This window comes from Tribolium castaneum, chromosome 6 (genome assembly GCF_031307605.1).
Source record: "Tribolium castaneum strain GA2 chromosome 6, icTriCast1.1, whole genome shotgun sequence".
In the NCBI taxonomy this organism is placed as follows: domain Eukaryota; kingdom Metazoa; phylum Arthropoda; class Insecta; order Coleoptera; family Tenebrionidae; genus Tribolium; species Tribolium castaneum.
The window spans coordinates 6429425-6445522 of NC_087399.1; the positions used below are offsets into that span (position 1 = coordinate 6429425).

General features: G+C 32.9%; 2 protein-coding genes and 1 long non-coding RNA gene across 7 annotated transcripts in view; 2 read left to right on the plus strand and 1 right to left on the minus strand.

Moving 5' to 3' along the window:
• LOC103313947 (uncharacterized) overlaps positions 1-7767 on the plus strand; it is a 102823-nt gene extending 95056 nt beyond the window's left edge. For 4 of the 5 annotated variants that reach the window (XM_008198561.3, XM_064357333.1, XM_064357331.1 and 1 more), the window contains exons 6-8: positions 4245-4464; positions 4518-7260; positions 7352-7767. In XM_008198561.3, the coding sequence (XP_008196783.1) occupies positions 4245-4464; positions 4518-4654 (357 nt within the window). In that variant the 3' untranslated portion in view covers positions 4655-7260; positions 7352-7767. Of the gene's footprint in view, positions 1-4244; positions 4465-4517; positions 7261-7348 lie in introns of all 5 variants that reach the window. The other variant, XM_064357334.1, reaches the window with a different exon arrangement.
• LOC662201 (6-phosphofructo-2-kinase/fructose-2,6-bisphosphatase) lies at positions 7691-14868 on the minus strand. Its single transcript, XM_968315.5, has 6 exons — positions 14398-14868; positions 11361-11501; positions 10978-11276; positions 8891-9157; positions 8619-8837; positions 7691-8348 (listed from the first exon to the last, which is right to left on the minus strand). The coding sequence occupies exons 1-6, from the start codon at positions 14441-14443 to the stop codon at positions 7890-7892; spliced, it is 1431 nt and encodes a 476-aa protein (XP_973408.1). The 5' UTR covers positions 14444-14868; the 3' UTR covers positions 7691-7889.
• Positions 13586-14588, plus strand: LOC135266484 (uncharacterized). The gene is made up of 2 exons (XR_010334552.1): positions 13586-14152; positions 14321-14588. It is a non-coding gene; the product is annotated as an uncharacterized LOC135266484 (long non-coding RNA).
• Positions 14869-16098: the final 1230 nt, after the last annotated feature.

Here is a 16098-nt window from a genome sequence, read left to right on the forward strand (position 1 = left end):
TTGCCCAGAAATAAATAATTAGGAAATAAAAATGGACCACAAATCGCTTTTAAATATTTTTTTTTATTTTTTATTAATTTTTGCTCGCTTAGAAAAATTTATTTCGACCATATTTTATTTAAAATCTCTAAAACTATAAGCCATAGAACAAAATTGAAAACAGATTTGGAATCCTCAGACAATTCTACGTCTAAGAGAAATACTTTTGACAAAAATATTTAGGTATAGTGACCGTAATGATTTTTTATTGGTTGGTGTGTAAGTAAAAATTTTGACCAAATTGTTTTATTCGAATTATTTGCGCAATTTTGACTCGATTGTCCCAAAAGTGTGTTCAGGACGTAATTAAACAATAAAAAAAGGTTACAATTGTTTTATAATTTTTTTTATTTTTTATTTGTTGTTGGTAGATTGGAAAAATTAAAGTCGACCATATTTCATTCAATATCTTCTAAACTATGATTCGTAGAACAAAAAAGACAACAGATTTGGAATTCTAGGACAATTTTACGGCAAATACAGAAACCTTAGACATAATTTTTTTGTAATTGTGACACTGATCATTTTTTTTTAGAAGGTTAGTACAAATTTGGAGCTAATTGTTTTATTTGGATTATTTGCACAATTTTGACTCGATTGCCACAAAATTTTGCCCACAAATAAATAATTAGGAAATAAAAATGGACCATAAATCGCTTTTAAATAATTTATTTTTTTTTATTTTTTATTAATTTTTGCTCGCTTAGAAAAATTTATTTCGACCATATTTTATTTAATATCTCTAAAACTATAAGCCATAGAACAAAATTGAAAACAGATTTGGAATCCTCAGACAATTCTACGTCTAAGAGAAATACTTTTGACAAAAATATTTAGGTATAGTGACCGTAATGATTTTTTATTGGTTGGTGTGTAAGTAAAAATTTTTACCAAATTGTTTTATCCGAATTATTTGCGCAATTTTGGCTCGATTGTCCCAAAAGTGTGTTCAGGAACGTAATTAAACAATAAAAAAGGGTTACAATTCGTTTAGACCAATTTATAATTTTTTTTTATTTTTTATTTGTTGTTGGTAGATTGGAAAAATTAAAGTCGACCATATTTCATTCAATATCTTCTAAACTATGATTCGTAGAACAAAAAAAACAACAGATTTGGAATTCTAGGACAATTTTACGGCAAATACAGATACCTTAGACATAATTTTTTTTGTAATTGTGACACTGATCATTTTTTTTTAGAAGGTTAGTACAAATTTGGAGCTAATTGTTTTATTTGGATTATTTGCACAATTTTGACTCGATTGCCACAAAATTTTGCCCAGAAATAAATAATTAGGAAATAAAAATGGACCACAAATCGCTTTTAAATAATTTATTTTTTTTTATTTTTTATTAATTTTTGCTCGCTTAGAAAAATTTATTTCGACCATATTTTATTTATTATCTCTAAAACTACAAGCCTTAGAACAAAATTGAAAACAGATTTGGAATCCTCAGACAATTCTACGTCTAAGAGAAACACCTTTGACAAAAATATTTAGGTATAGCGACCATAATGATTTTTTGTTGGTAGGTCTGTAAGTAAAAATTTTGACCAAATTGTTTTATCCAAATTATTTGCGCAATTTTGACTCGATTGTCCCAAAAGTGTGTTCAGGAACGTAATTAAACAATAAAAAAAGGTTACAATTGTTTTAGACCAATTTATAATTTTTTTTATTTTTTATTTGTTGTTGGTAGATTAGAAAAATTAAAGTCGATCATATTTCATCCAATATCTTCTAAACTATGATTCGTAGAACAAAAAAGACAACAGATTTCAAATTCTAAAACAATTTTACGTCAAATACAGATACCTTAAACATATTTTTTTTGTAATTGTGACACTGATCATTTTTTTTCAGAAGGTTAGTACAAATTTTGAGTTAATTGTTTTATTTGGATTATTTGCACAATCTTGACTCGATTGCCACAAAATTTTGCCTAGAAATAAATAATTAGAAAATAAAAATGGACTACAAATCGCTTTTAAATAATTTATTTTTTTTATTTTTTATTAATTTTTGCTCGCTTAGAAAAATTTATTTCGACCATATTTTATTTATTATCTCTAAAACTACAAGCCATAGAACAAAATTGAAAACAGATTTGGAATCCTCAGACAATCCTACGTCTAAGAGAAACACTTTTGGCAAAAATATTTAGGTGTAGTGACCGTAATGATTTTTTGTTGGTAGGTCTGTAAGTAAAAATTTTGACCAAATGGTTTTATCCGAATTATTTGCGCAATTTTGACTCGATTGTCCCAAAAGTGTGTTCAGGACGTAATTAAACAATAAAAAAGGGTTACAATTCGTTTAGACCAATTTATATTTTTTTTTTTTATTTGTTGTTGGTAGATTGGAAAAATTAAAGTCAACCATATTTCATCCAATATTTTCTCAACTATGATTCGTAGAACAAAAAAGACGACAGATTTGGACTTCTAGGACAATTTTACGTCAAATACCTTAGACATATTTTTTTTGTAATTGTGACACTGATCATTTTTTTTAGAAGGTTAGTACAAATTTGAAGCTAATTGTTTTATTTGGATTATTTGCACAATTTTGACTCGATTGCCACAAAATTATGCCCAGAAATAAATAATTAGAAAATAAAAATGGACTACAAATCGCAATTAAATAATTTATTTTTTATTAATTATTGCTCGCTTAGAAAAATTAATTTCGACCATATTTTATTTAATATCCCTAAAACTACAAGCCATAGAACAAAATTGAAAACAGATTTGGAATCCTCAGACAATTTTACGTAAAACAAAAATATTTTTGACATTAATTTTTGGTAATTGTGACCTTGACAATTTTTTTATTGGTGGCAGGTAAGTAAAAATTTTGAGCAATTTGTTTTTATTCGGATTATTTGAACAATTTTTACTTGATTAATAGAAAGTTTTGTTCAGAAATAATTACTAATAAGGAAGTGAAAAAGACTACAAATCGTTTTATTCAATTTCAATTTTTTTATTTTGTATTCTTTCTTGAACGAATGAAAAATTAAAATCGATCATATTTCATCTAATATCTCTAAAAGTACGAATCGTTTAAGAAAAATGAAGACAGATATGGAATTTCCAGCTAATTTTACATCAAACAGACACGGTTTTAATAAAAATTTTTGGTTATTTTCATCTTTTGATAACTTTTTTATTGATAGATAAATAAATTAAAATTTGGACCAAATTTTTTTTTTCAGATTAGTTGCATAGTTTCAATATGGAAGCTTTGAAAATTTGTTTATAAATAGATAATCAGTTAGAAAAAACAGCTACAAGCCGTTTTTAATTAGTTTTTTTTCTTTGTTTTTTTGATAGATTGGAAAATTCAATTTGGATTATATTTCATGTAATATCTGCAAAACTACAAGTCGTAAAACGTAAATGATAACACATTTGGAATCCTTAGACAATTTTACGTCAAGTAGGGATATTTTTCACATACATATTTGGTAATTGTTACCGTGATCATTTTTTTAAAGGTAAGTAGCAGAGTAAAAATTTTGATCTAGTTGTTTTATTCGGATTATTTGCACAATTTTCCTTTGATTGCTACAAAGTTCTGCTCAGAAACAGGTAATTAAATAGTAAAAAGAGCCACAAGTCCTTTTTACGTCAAACGGGAATACTTTTTACCTATATTTTCAGTTGTTGTAATTTTGTAAATTTTTGTTGTTTGTAGGTGGGTAAATAAAAATTTTGACCAAGTTATTTTATTCAAATTATTTGTACAATTTTGACTCGATTGCTACAAAATTTTCCTGGGTAATAACTAGGTAACTAACGAGTAAAAAGAACTACAAGTTTTTTTAATCTGTTTTTTTTTTTAATTATTTTTGATAGTTACAATCCAAAACTACAAATCATAGAACAAAAATAAAAACAGATTTTGTTAGATAATTTTTCATCAAATATATTTTCTAAATTACAACGTTATAGGTCGTTTTATAAGTGCCAAACATTTTTTTTTTAATATTTGTTTAAAAATCATTTTTGCTTTTTCCAAATACCAAGCAGTTTTTTACGAAATTGTTTTCTTTTCCATTTATTTGTTTAGCTTCAAGTAACTATAACCACTTGTCATAACTTGGAACAACTTTTCCACGTTACAAAAGGAACAAATAATTCTTGTGTTCTTTTTTTTGAAATTTGAACGCTTCGCTTGAACCGCTGGCGAATTGTAGGTCCCTGACGCTTTGACGAAGCGTTTTTCCAACGGCATCGTCCACGGGCACGGCTACTTCGACCAGAAAGCCTCTTCCACCAAACAGCTTTCGATCGAAGTGTCCGACCTGCACGTCGGAGACGACGGCGAACTCCGTCTCACTTGTATGTCAACAATTCCCGGTTACATCATCAATCCGAACGAAGTTTTCGCCGATGAAAGAAAAACATCAGTTCGAAGTAAGTTGGTGATTACTTCCCGATTCGCTCCTAATTGATTGAAACATTTCTAGTCGAGATTGAAATGACCGAGGGCCCAGTGGAAGCCATCTCCAACAACAACATCTCCTCGAGCTGTCCTCTCCGCATGAGTTCGTACTCTTTCGAAATAATCAACGTGGTTTTCATCGCGCTCTACTACCACTTATAAACTCAGTTTAGATAAGAATTGTTGCGACGTTTCTTTGCCAAATTTTGGGCAAACTCTGTTTTCTAAAATGAACTAGGATGGTGCTGCTAGATATATTTTACGCGAAATTGTTCCATTTTTTACTGGCTTTCGTTCACTTGGAAATTTTATTTATCAAAGAAATATTTTGCTAAATTGTTAGAATAGATTGTGTGTAACTGAAAATTTCCGATTCTCACAAAGTCGGCGACGTCTAATGAAATCCAATCAGAGGACCGGATTTTATTGGATAGGCGGCATTTCCTACTAGAATTTCGATTCGAGACAATTCCGAGAATATTTCACCGGAATAAATAAAATAAAGCAGCTTTTAGCAGGGTATAACATACATAAAAACATTGGTACGATTGTCACTTTTTTATTTAATACATTATATTTGAGTGACATTTGCATAAAATGAGTCAAGTGTCTCATACAGAGTGTCTCACCTAAAACTTTCCAGCCTTATATTTCAGATATTTGTCAACGGATTTTTATGAAATTTAGAATACAGGTATTTTAGAAGATAAAGATTAAAATCCAAGTTTTCAAAATGTAATTTTTAGATGCCATCTCAAGACTTATATTAAAAAAATAAAAAATAAAAAAAACGTAGATGCCATCTCAAGACTTATATTAAAAAAATAAAAAACAAAAAAAACGTAGAAACATATGCAAAAATGTAGACACAGAAATTTTTCCCACTGATCTGTTTTTAAAGTAATTTCTAACGTAATTTTCTAACGTCACGCACACTTTTGACAGTTTTTTCAGTGGTGTACAAAATGCTGCTTAGCAATGCTTCATTAATTGTCTCCAAAGGTGACTACTTAAATGCTTTCAAACTTTGTTTTAAGTTTTTAACGACAAAATCTAATATTTTCGAGCGATTTGGATAATTTTTTGTGTGGCCATCTGTTTTTCGGGTTTTTCCAATAGTAATTTGGCTAAATTATAAATAAAAGAAACGTGTTTTAAAATTACATTTTTTTGCTCCTAATTGGAAAACCACCAAAAATATGTGCATTCTAAATTTCATAACTGAGATATTAAGCTCGTCAGTTTTAGGTGAGACACGCTGTACAGTAAGTGACAACGTATATCTCACACCCTTGGCTCGCTTTATGCAAATGAAACGTCACAAATTGTTACAAACTTTGTTTAGTTTATAAAAAATTTAATGATGTGTACATAAATATGTGTGAATACAATGTATCTATTTAATTGGGAAAATGCACACTTTAATATTAATTTGTAAAGAAATCGAAAGCCTAATTTGCACTGTACTTATTGATTTAAAGGACTATCGGGACGCTCATTCGCAAAACGCGATATTTTTTATCCTCTCGTCAATTAAATAAAACAATCAAGTTTTATTTTATTACACAAGAAAGTATCCAAAGATATATTTTTCTCGCACAGATTTTTATATAACTGAGTGTTTATTTGTTTTTCAAGTAATTGTTTCCTAGCTGTTGGATGAATGTTTATTGTTTAGTGTTCAAAAAAATATGTCTTTCTTTACTTATCGACGTGGTGTTATTTTGATTCAGTACCGAATTTATTTCTTCTAAAACAATCAAGTAAACAATCATTTTAAACAAGTAGCTAACTGTACGTTGCTTAGCAACTGGACAACACTAACCTATTATTCCGAATTATTTTGGCAGGGGATCAAAAATGCAACTGAAAGTCAATATATAGGCGATATTTGCAAAATAATTCGAAATAACGGGGCTGGGAGACTAATAAATGGCGCTAAATTCAAATCTAAATAGACTATTTTCGGTTAAATTTTGTCAAGGTTAGACTAGACATGAAATCGCAAATTTGACGCTACTACGATAGTCTTATATTAGGTAAATAGCTTAAATGACTGTTGCTAGAACAGTTCGCGGGCTATTATGGCCAAAAATGTCTTCCTTGAAAAAGCTATTGTCTATTATAAAGATAAGGGAGCAAACATTGTCACTTCGAGCTAGAGAAATGATTTTTTCGTAGCCTCTAAACCACAGAAATGACTGAAAAGAACGCACTTATGATTTGTAGAATTCTGAAGCACTTATTAAAATTCAGGCAATTGACCTCCGACTACAGAACGCCCTAAGCTCGTAGATTTGACAATAACTTGCTTTAATTTAGTGTTAATTTTGCTCGGATTTCGCGAAATCCGAACAAAATTTATAAGTTGTAAATATACGTGTGAGATGTAATTGTATGATGATTACTAAATGTTTTACGACGACTATCTGATAATAAATTAATTATGTACTAAACCGTTTACTACACCCTGACTTATAGCTTCTAAGAACGCACGTGCAGCCTTGAAGTAATTAATTTTATTATGTAAGACGAAATTACGGGTAATTTTTAAATAATTGATGCCTGTTTTTTAAATTCCGTGCCGCGATCGTGTCGCCACCTACAAAATCAATAGAGCAGACCGTGGTTGGTTTCTAATTTCTAACCGGCCATGATCCAAAATTTTCAAACAATGTCACCTGTCAAAACAAAACACATTCAAAAAAACCACAATTAAACCGTGAAATGATCAAATTCGCCCAAAATCAGCACAAATAATGTCACTGGTGGGTATTTTCGTGCCGGTGGTTGCGTAACACTTAGCCCGGGCGCGCAATTTGCGATTATTTTTTTTTGAGGTTAAGTTCGTTTCAGCAGACGTGCCCCCTGTGCCAGAAAAAACTGTCTTTGAAGCAAGTCAATTACAATCTGGCCGTCTACATTTGCGAGGACTTGAAATGCAAATACCCGGTCGGTTACGAGTGCATCGTTGTCGAGCGAAAACTGGAAAACATGCACGAAAATCCCGCCGAAAACGACGATCTGGACGACTGGATTGAGGACGTTGTGGAGTCGAAAAACGACCCCAGCGACTGGATTGATAACCTTGTGGAGGAGGCCGCCAAAAAGGCCAGCAATGAGGTAACTGGCGATTGCGACGCTAGCGACTTTGACGAGATTTTAAACCTTATTTGTGGGTGAGAAAGAAACACACCGTAACTTGTATGATTTATTTGTGAAACAAATCTATGGTTAACATTTGGAAAAAATAAAAAATGCACTATAAAATCACAGTTAAATACTATACATCCAATTATTGCTATCGTCCAGCAAATGTTCCTCAGCTACACAAAACACTAAATATTCAAGCTAAAACATTTAAAACAATGTAAAATAAGCCATCCCGAACGAATAACTAAGTACAGTAGGTGAGATTGAGACTGGCAACGGAATCGTAGTGGGCCGGGAGCGTCTTAAGGGCCTCTTCCCGCGTGCGTCCCTCGGAGCAGTTCAAGGGCTTGGCCCTGTTTGTGTCGACGCAATCGATCGGCATTTTGACCGTCTCCATGTTGTAGTTATAGCCTTGCAAAGTTATCTTGATTATTGTGTGGAGGGGCACGTGGATGTAGGGCACCTCCTCGATGGGGGTGTCCAGGAAATAGGCCAAAATGCAGCGCAGCACGGCCTGGTGTGAAATCGTGAGCACGTTCGATTCGCATTCGAGTTGATTCAGCACTGGGACAACTCTTCGCATCACGTCCAAATAGGACTCCCCCTGGGGGTAACGGTATTTGAGCTTCTCGTGGTCTCGGCGGGCCAATTCGCGCGGAAAACGCTCCTGCAGCTCCTCATAAGTCAAATTCTCGCAGTCGCCCTGCACAGAGACAAAACTAGCTAATTTGCAATCACTTAATAAAAATAATAAGCTCTATTTCTAAAACATTTGACAATAACTCATCATTATTTTTTTCTAAATGACTTAGTTGACATGGTAAATATTTAATAAATCTATTCAATAGTGTCGGAGCTAAATAAAAAAAAAATGCTTTTATATTTATTTGCATGGTGTTTAAATTTGTAACCATAAAAACGGGACAGCCTGTATATGGTTTATGTTAAAAACATTGAAAAAATAATCAATTACCGAGTAGATCTCGTCCAGTTCGGGCAGGTGTTGTTTGGGGGCGTTGATGTGAGCACTGGTGGCTTTGGTCCTTTGGAGTGTCGACGTCCACACTTGCAACGAGGGGAGGTTTAGGGCTTGGATGTGTTTGGCCAAGGATTGGGCGTACATGCGCCCCCTTGGTGATAAAGGGGCGTCACCTCCGATTTTTCCAAGGACGTTGAATTCGCTTTCGCCGTGCTATTGTAATAATTAATAACACCAAAATTATGAAAATTCGTTTAAAAACTTACCCGACTGAAATATAACGTTTGTTGGATGGGTTTGGGGGTTGAGATGTAGCCTAGAATTTTGCTTTCTTTTGTTCCGACTACTCCATGGGCGACTACGCCTCCTTCGCCACTATCCAGGACTTTGATCATGGGACAGGGTAGTTCCCAGTGGCTTCCCAATGATGGGCTTTCGTATTGCGCTTTGTAGTGGGCCATTTTTTGGGTTAGGTCTTTGAGGGCTTCTTCGGTGGCCATGTCGCAGTAGTCGGCACTGTATTGGAGGATTTCCTGTTGGAAAAGTTGGTTAATAAATGGGCGAAACATCACTGAAAATCACTCAAGTCAGCCTTAAATAAGCTGAGATTGAAGTTTTCTTGAAAATATTTTACAAACAATGCGACTGTGGTTTAAAATACTTACAAACAAGAAAAAGTAACAAAGTTGAGGGGTTTATTTTAAAGATGCTACGTCTTAGTGCCTTACACATTTTTTTGTATCTTTAACCGAATTTGCAACTTTTTGAAATATTTAAAGTCGGCTTATGCCTCTGTGATCAATTTTAAAATGTCGGATTTTATAGTTTGAATTCAATTATTGTAAAATTAAATAGTATATTATACAATGACGCTATAATGTTTAGATAATACTCTTATTGAAGGAAGACATCCTTGAGACATAAACTTAAAAATCGCCATTAAGTAATAAGAAGGGAGAGGTTTTTTCACAAGAACTTTTCTATTTGCGAATTAAATTTTGGGAAAGGTGATTGGTAAACAATTTTGAAAATATACAATAATGTTAAAAAAAATTGTTCAGATTGTGTAGAGATTTGTAAAAATTAATAGTGTTATAAATCCTTCAGATTCAACTTTGTCATAATTTTATTAATGAAAATAATATTATAAGTAGTTGCAATCATTTATTTGCAGAACTCGTCAAATGCAACATTTTTTCGAAATCAATTTTCTTGGAGCCCTCTTGTCCCTTGAAAAATAATGAGCCGTTCAGTGTGTTTGAGAGTATTTTCCGAAGTTTTTTTTTCTTGACAATACAATAGATAAACGCATTGTCAGCTGAGAATTTTTTTTTGTAGATTATGCCATTTTTTAGGGAATGAGTTCGATAAAATGAGTCAGTCTAGATCTGGCTCCCACACGAATGATTACAATCTCAATAATTTTGCAAATTATTTAAACAAATCGGTTGAAAAGTGTGATTGGTTTTTGTGAAATACCTGTGTTTTACTGTAAGTGAATATTGTGGTAGTGTATAGTGCCAAATATTCGTATTTTTGTTAAGTGCAACGTTTTTGAAATCAGTGAGTGATTAGTTGATTACTGATTATAAATTATAAATTTAAAATACACAAAATTTAAATACGGAAATTTTTATTCAATTACGACGATAGGATAAAAAAAGCTGCGAACTACCAGGAAATCATTCGAGAATATTTTTTCTTATGAAGGTCTGAAATATGCTACGTGGTTCATTTTTTTAAGTCTCAGATTTTTTTACCGAAAATGTTTGTTCAGTATAAACATGAAGAAAGGTGCCACCAAGTTATATTACACATAGATGAGAGACGATGCAGCAGGAAATAGTCAGAAGATCGAAAGAAGCAGACTTTTATTGGTTGAAACTTCAATGAAAAATATGAAAAAAAAACTACAACCAAACATGTTATTAATATACTAGTTAGATTTTTTTAATGATTTTTGGAACCAATTATAACATTTGTTGTAAATTTTTATCGCAATCATTAGTTCACAGTTATGATTTTAAGTAAAATCAAAATAAAAAAAATATTACAAAAAAAGTTAGATGATACATAATTTTTGTTTCTTAATTTTGATTCAGAATATTTAAGTTTATAAAAAATCACTTATAATAATAATAATAATAATAATAATAATAATAAATATAAGTATGTTTTTCAAAGGTGAACGGAGAACATAGTTTCTGTATTAATAATAAATAAAATTGTAGACTAGTGTTATTTGTTTTAACAGTTTTTCATGCGTTTTCCGAAAAAATGGTACATAAAAATTTGATGAAATTTGCTATTAGCCGCCTGTTATTAGTCTATTTCTTTGTCGTTTTTTACTTACTTTGAAATTGCGTTCGAGTAAGACCGGGTCTTCGCAAACACACTCGATAAACATGACCCGGAATCCCAACTGACAGTAGACCAAATCATAAATTTCCTCCCTTTGTGCCCGCGAGACATTAGGGCCGTCTAAAATCGCCACATGATGGTTGGGTTCTTGTAACCAGGAAGCTGCCTCTTCTAAAGCTTCCCGAAAGCTTTGTTGGCGGATACGCCAAGCTGGGAGATTATCGGCACGAAAAATCTCATGTGAGGCGTAGGTTTTGATGTGTTTGCGACGGTAGTCACTAATGTCATACACTGAAGGAAAAAAAAATTAGGTCAGGTGTTTGTTTATTTATTATCTTATCGGGTTTATATTCGAGAAAAATCTGATCGTATTACCTTTGCATACGTCCCCGGTGTAGTTGAGATAGCGGGACAGCCGCTTGGCCATGAGACTCTTCCCCCGCCCTGGCAGCCCCACCATGGCCACCATCAAGGGGGCGAACTGCCTCAAAGGAGCCCTTTTGGGTGCTTGGGCGCCTGTGCCATAAAAACAACTTGTATCATCCATACTCTGCGATCGACTGATCGAATGAATAATCTTATCAGGAAAATTTTGAAAGGTTATCGCTATTTTTAGGCGATGTTGTGTTAGGCCAAGATTGCACAAATAAATAACTCGTTGGGTCATAAATTAATTTTATTAATTTTCGGATTTTTTTTTGGTCAACTTTCTCTGGATAGGCATGTCGTAAAAATAGAATTGATCTTTGGCCGAGACAAACCGACGCCAAATGGACCAATTTAGAAATGTATGATTATGATAATCGTCAAAGTCCAGTGGAATCACCGACTTAATTTATTTGTTAGTGATAAGTGGCAATGACCATTGATTTTGCCAAATGGCAAGTTCGAGAAAAACATTTTTGGCTTTGTCCTAGTGTCGAATTTGCGCAATTGGACACTCGTGTGGGTTAGTTACATAATTAATTGTAAATTTAGTTAATTGAGTCGAGAGAATTTCGTGGGTTTGAAAAATCGTCGAGTGATTGTAGAGTGAAATAAATTTAGACTTTTTTCTAGAAACGAGTGATGATGAAATGGCTTGAACGTAACGTGCACGTGGATTTCAGTAATTAAAAGTCGTTTAAGTCCACGAGAGATTTTTTATTCGTACGGAATAATGAATGCAATTGACACTAATTTTCTCTCCTTATGAAAGAAAAAATAATTATCAGTGATAAACAAGAGTGATGTAAGGGATTTATAAAGCTGTCGGCCTTGGATGTCACGTTTAAATCGACTCAAAAATGCTTGCGACAAAGGGTCTTTGTCTTGTGGCCTTGTGGACTTTTGAACAATTCTGTTCGAATTTTTCAAATAAACCAGCAAAATAAAGCAGAAAACACTAGAACTAGAGTTGCAAACTGTGTAGTTGCAATTATTATTTCAGGACTACGGAGGATTATAAGTTAGGAGGCGAGACGAGGTTTTATAAACCCAAAAAAATAGTACGGAAGAGTAAAAATGAGGGCGCTTCGAGCGTCGTTAAATTAATTTAAACCCAACCAAAAATGCAGAAATGTTGAGCTTTGCATTCTTAACAGACTGAGTGAAACTGACGACTAAAATTTTCATAAGAAACGTGGGAAAAAATTATTTAAAATTTGTGCTTTGTTCTGTATTTTTCAAAACGCTGCGAATACAAGAAGAATGTTAGAAAGAAAGTTGTAGAGAATTAAATTTTCTATAAGAAAGTCCGCGAGACCATATCAACAGTTTAGGCCCCAAAGACGCTCAAGCGATATTTTACCGGTGGTCAAGCAACGAAAAGTTAATTTATATCTAAACTGTAGAAGCTGGAAATATGGTGTCGCAGACTTTTTTATAGAAAATTTAATTCTCTACAACTTTGTTCCTTACACTTCTTTTGTATCTTCAACCGTATTCCCAGCGTTTTGATAAATATGCGACGGTGCGCAAAGAATTATCGCTTAGAATTAACAATTTGCGTTCCACCTTATATTTTTGCGAACGCTGCGAATACGGTTGAAGATGCAAAAAAAGTGTGAGGAACAAAATTGTAGAGAATTAAATTTTCTACAAAAAAGTCCGCGACACCATATTTCGATCTCTAACGGTTATAATTAACTTTCCAATACTTAACCACCGGCAAAATGAAGGAAATTCCTTGCTTGAGCGTCTTTGAACGACTTTGGGGCCTAAATGGTTGAAGATAAGGGTATAGTCTCGCGGACTTTTTTGTAGGAAATTTAATTCTCTACAACTTTCTTCCTAACATTTTTCTTGCAACTGTAACCGTATTTGCAGCGTTTTGAATAATACGAAGCAGAGTGCAAATTGGTAAAAGTTAAAAAAAAATTAAATATAGTTTACGATATTTTTTTTGCATTATGTTTATATTTTACAATTGAGAATTTAATGCTATATCTGCCTATAATTTTTTGTTTGCTTTGAGTTAACCATTGTAGAAATACGACCATTTTTTCAAATTCATTGCTCTGAAAATATAGACGGTAATGGAACAACTGCGCTCTCTAGCGACATTAACGGAACTATGAAGGACAGGAACGTTTTATTTGTACGCCGTTCCATATCCTAACACTTAGTTATCCGTAGCATGTGCAGAAATTGCCATTTTTAGTATATTTTTTTAATTTTTGTTGAAATACTCGACAAAATTAGGCGGTGCCAACAGAATAAAAACATTTAAACGAGAAAAAGTTCCCCACCGTTTGGCTTGAAAAACTCAATTACGGACAAATCCGGGGTAATTAGCTTAATTAATACTTTAACTGCCTTTGCAATTTTCTCTAATTCGTGTACTTCGAGTTAATTACTTGTTTTGTTGTCTTAATTAATGTGTTGTTGTTGGTTACATGATTGAGGAAAACAATTTTCCTTTGCGAAAAACATGGCAATTGTTACGTCCTATCAGATGATTTAATTGTATTTGTCACTCTTATCATATTTTTCAGAATGAAATATTTGTGTTCATTCTTATCAGTGACACAAATAACAAAATGTGGTTCTGGAAGTCAAAACAAACACTTTTATTGAGATTGTTCCATAAAAAGCGAATTAAAATTATTTTGGCGCGTTGCCACTTGATAATTGCGCTCCAAATGGAACAAAGCAGTTTTAGGCGTGATAAAAATAAGTGCAAACGAGTTGAGTGACCTTCTCTTAATTTAAAATAAAGTGCGAAATTTAGCAAAAAAATATTTATGAATAGGGTCGCTGATAAAATATAGTATACGACGCATGCGTCCAATCGATTGAAACGAATAGGAAGCAAATAAGATATGAAAATATATAATGCAAGTATTTATTTTTAGAGTGCGGAAATGTGGATTTGAAGGTTTTCCCTTAAATTTCCTGATTGAAATTAATCTGGCGCCGTTGCCGCGCTTACCTTTCGGTTCGTCATTGTTGCCGTTCCTCTTGTTGATTGAATCCATTTCGATATCCGGTTGCAGAATTGTAGAAAAAGAACACTTTCTGAATGAATTTGCCGACTCAAAAAAACAATTCAAACACACTTCGAATCACTCAATAACAACAGAAAATTGAAGAAAAAAAAATACAAAAAACGAAACAACTAAATGTCGATCGCTCCCTCTGAAAAATGATCTGAAGACGTATGTATGATAAACTTTTTCAAGATGTGTCGCATTCCAAGTCTGTATCTAATTTCAGTCGCCAGATTTACGGACTTTTGAAGACTCTTGACGGAAATCAATGCGATGTTCGACCGCACTTTACGTCTTCCAACATTTATACACGCGGAGGAATCTTTTTGTGTTTCGTTTACCGTAACCGCAGCCACTGCTCGCACGAACCACAGCTCGAATAAACAGAGACAACCCGGTTTTGTATAAATACGATCGATGTAGGCTACGACCAGCGCAGAGAGATAAGGTCGAGCCATAAATAAACGCCGATAGGTGGGCCCACTCTCCAGGAACCAATATTTGTCCAGACAATGGTTAAAATTGAGCGAAACGGTCATTTTTCATTCAATTCGCCACAAAAATGTGGAAAAAATTTCGAATTATAGCTTTTTTGGCACTTTGACAGGTCACGTGACTGGATTTTTGGCGCGGCTTTTTGAATTTTTTGCAGTTTTTTCGCCAAATTGCAGTAAACTTTGTCCCGTTTCGAAACTTGGTGCATCTGCCAGGCTATTTCGGGCCGGACTTTGGACTCTAAATACCACTCTGTCATTTCGGTTTATTATAACTAAATCACCGCATATTAAATTGTTGATCTTTCCAGTTAGTAATTTAGCAAAGCTTTTAATTTTAGTTTGTTTGTTTACGCTGCGGTGTTTTTTTTTTAATGAAAATTCCATGAATCGGCTGTTTGTTGTTATTGTTTTTCATACAGTGTGCAATCTTTTATTAATTAAACGCATCGTGACCTGTTTATTGTTTAAATTAAAAATTCTTGGCGGTTTCGTGCTTCTAACGTAGGCAGACAGTTATACACCATTTCTATAAATAATCCAATTACGGAGAAAAGTCGTGCAAATTTTCCTACATTGACAAACTGGAACGCGGCATTGAAAATAACGAGCAAGTGACAGTTTCGCACGTTTAAAAATAAAGCATGTCCCAATTTTGAGTTTGTATGTAAAAAAAAATAATTTACGACGGATAAAATTAATTATTAATAGTTATTTTAAGCCTTTACTCGGTTTTTTGTACGGATATCTAAAGGTTAGGATATAAAACGGCGTACAAATAAACGTTCCCGTATTTGATAGTTCCGTTAATGTCGCTAGAGAGCGCAGTTGTTCCGTCTAAATTTTTAGAGCAATGGATTTGAAAAAATGGTTGTATTTATGTAACGGTTAAAACATAGCAAACAAAAAAATACAGGTAGGTAGAGCATTCAATTTTCAACAGTAAGACATAAACAGAATACAAAAATTTTATCGTAAACTATATTAAAAAAAATTCAAACTTTCACTAATTTGCACTCTGGTTCCTATTTTTCAAAACGCTGCGAATACAGTTACAGATACAAGAAAAATGTTAGGAAGAAAGTTGTAGAGAATTAAATTTCCTAGAAAAAAGTCCCCGAGACCATATTCCTATCTTCAACCATTTTG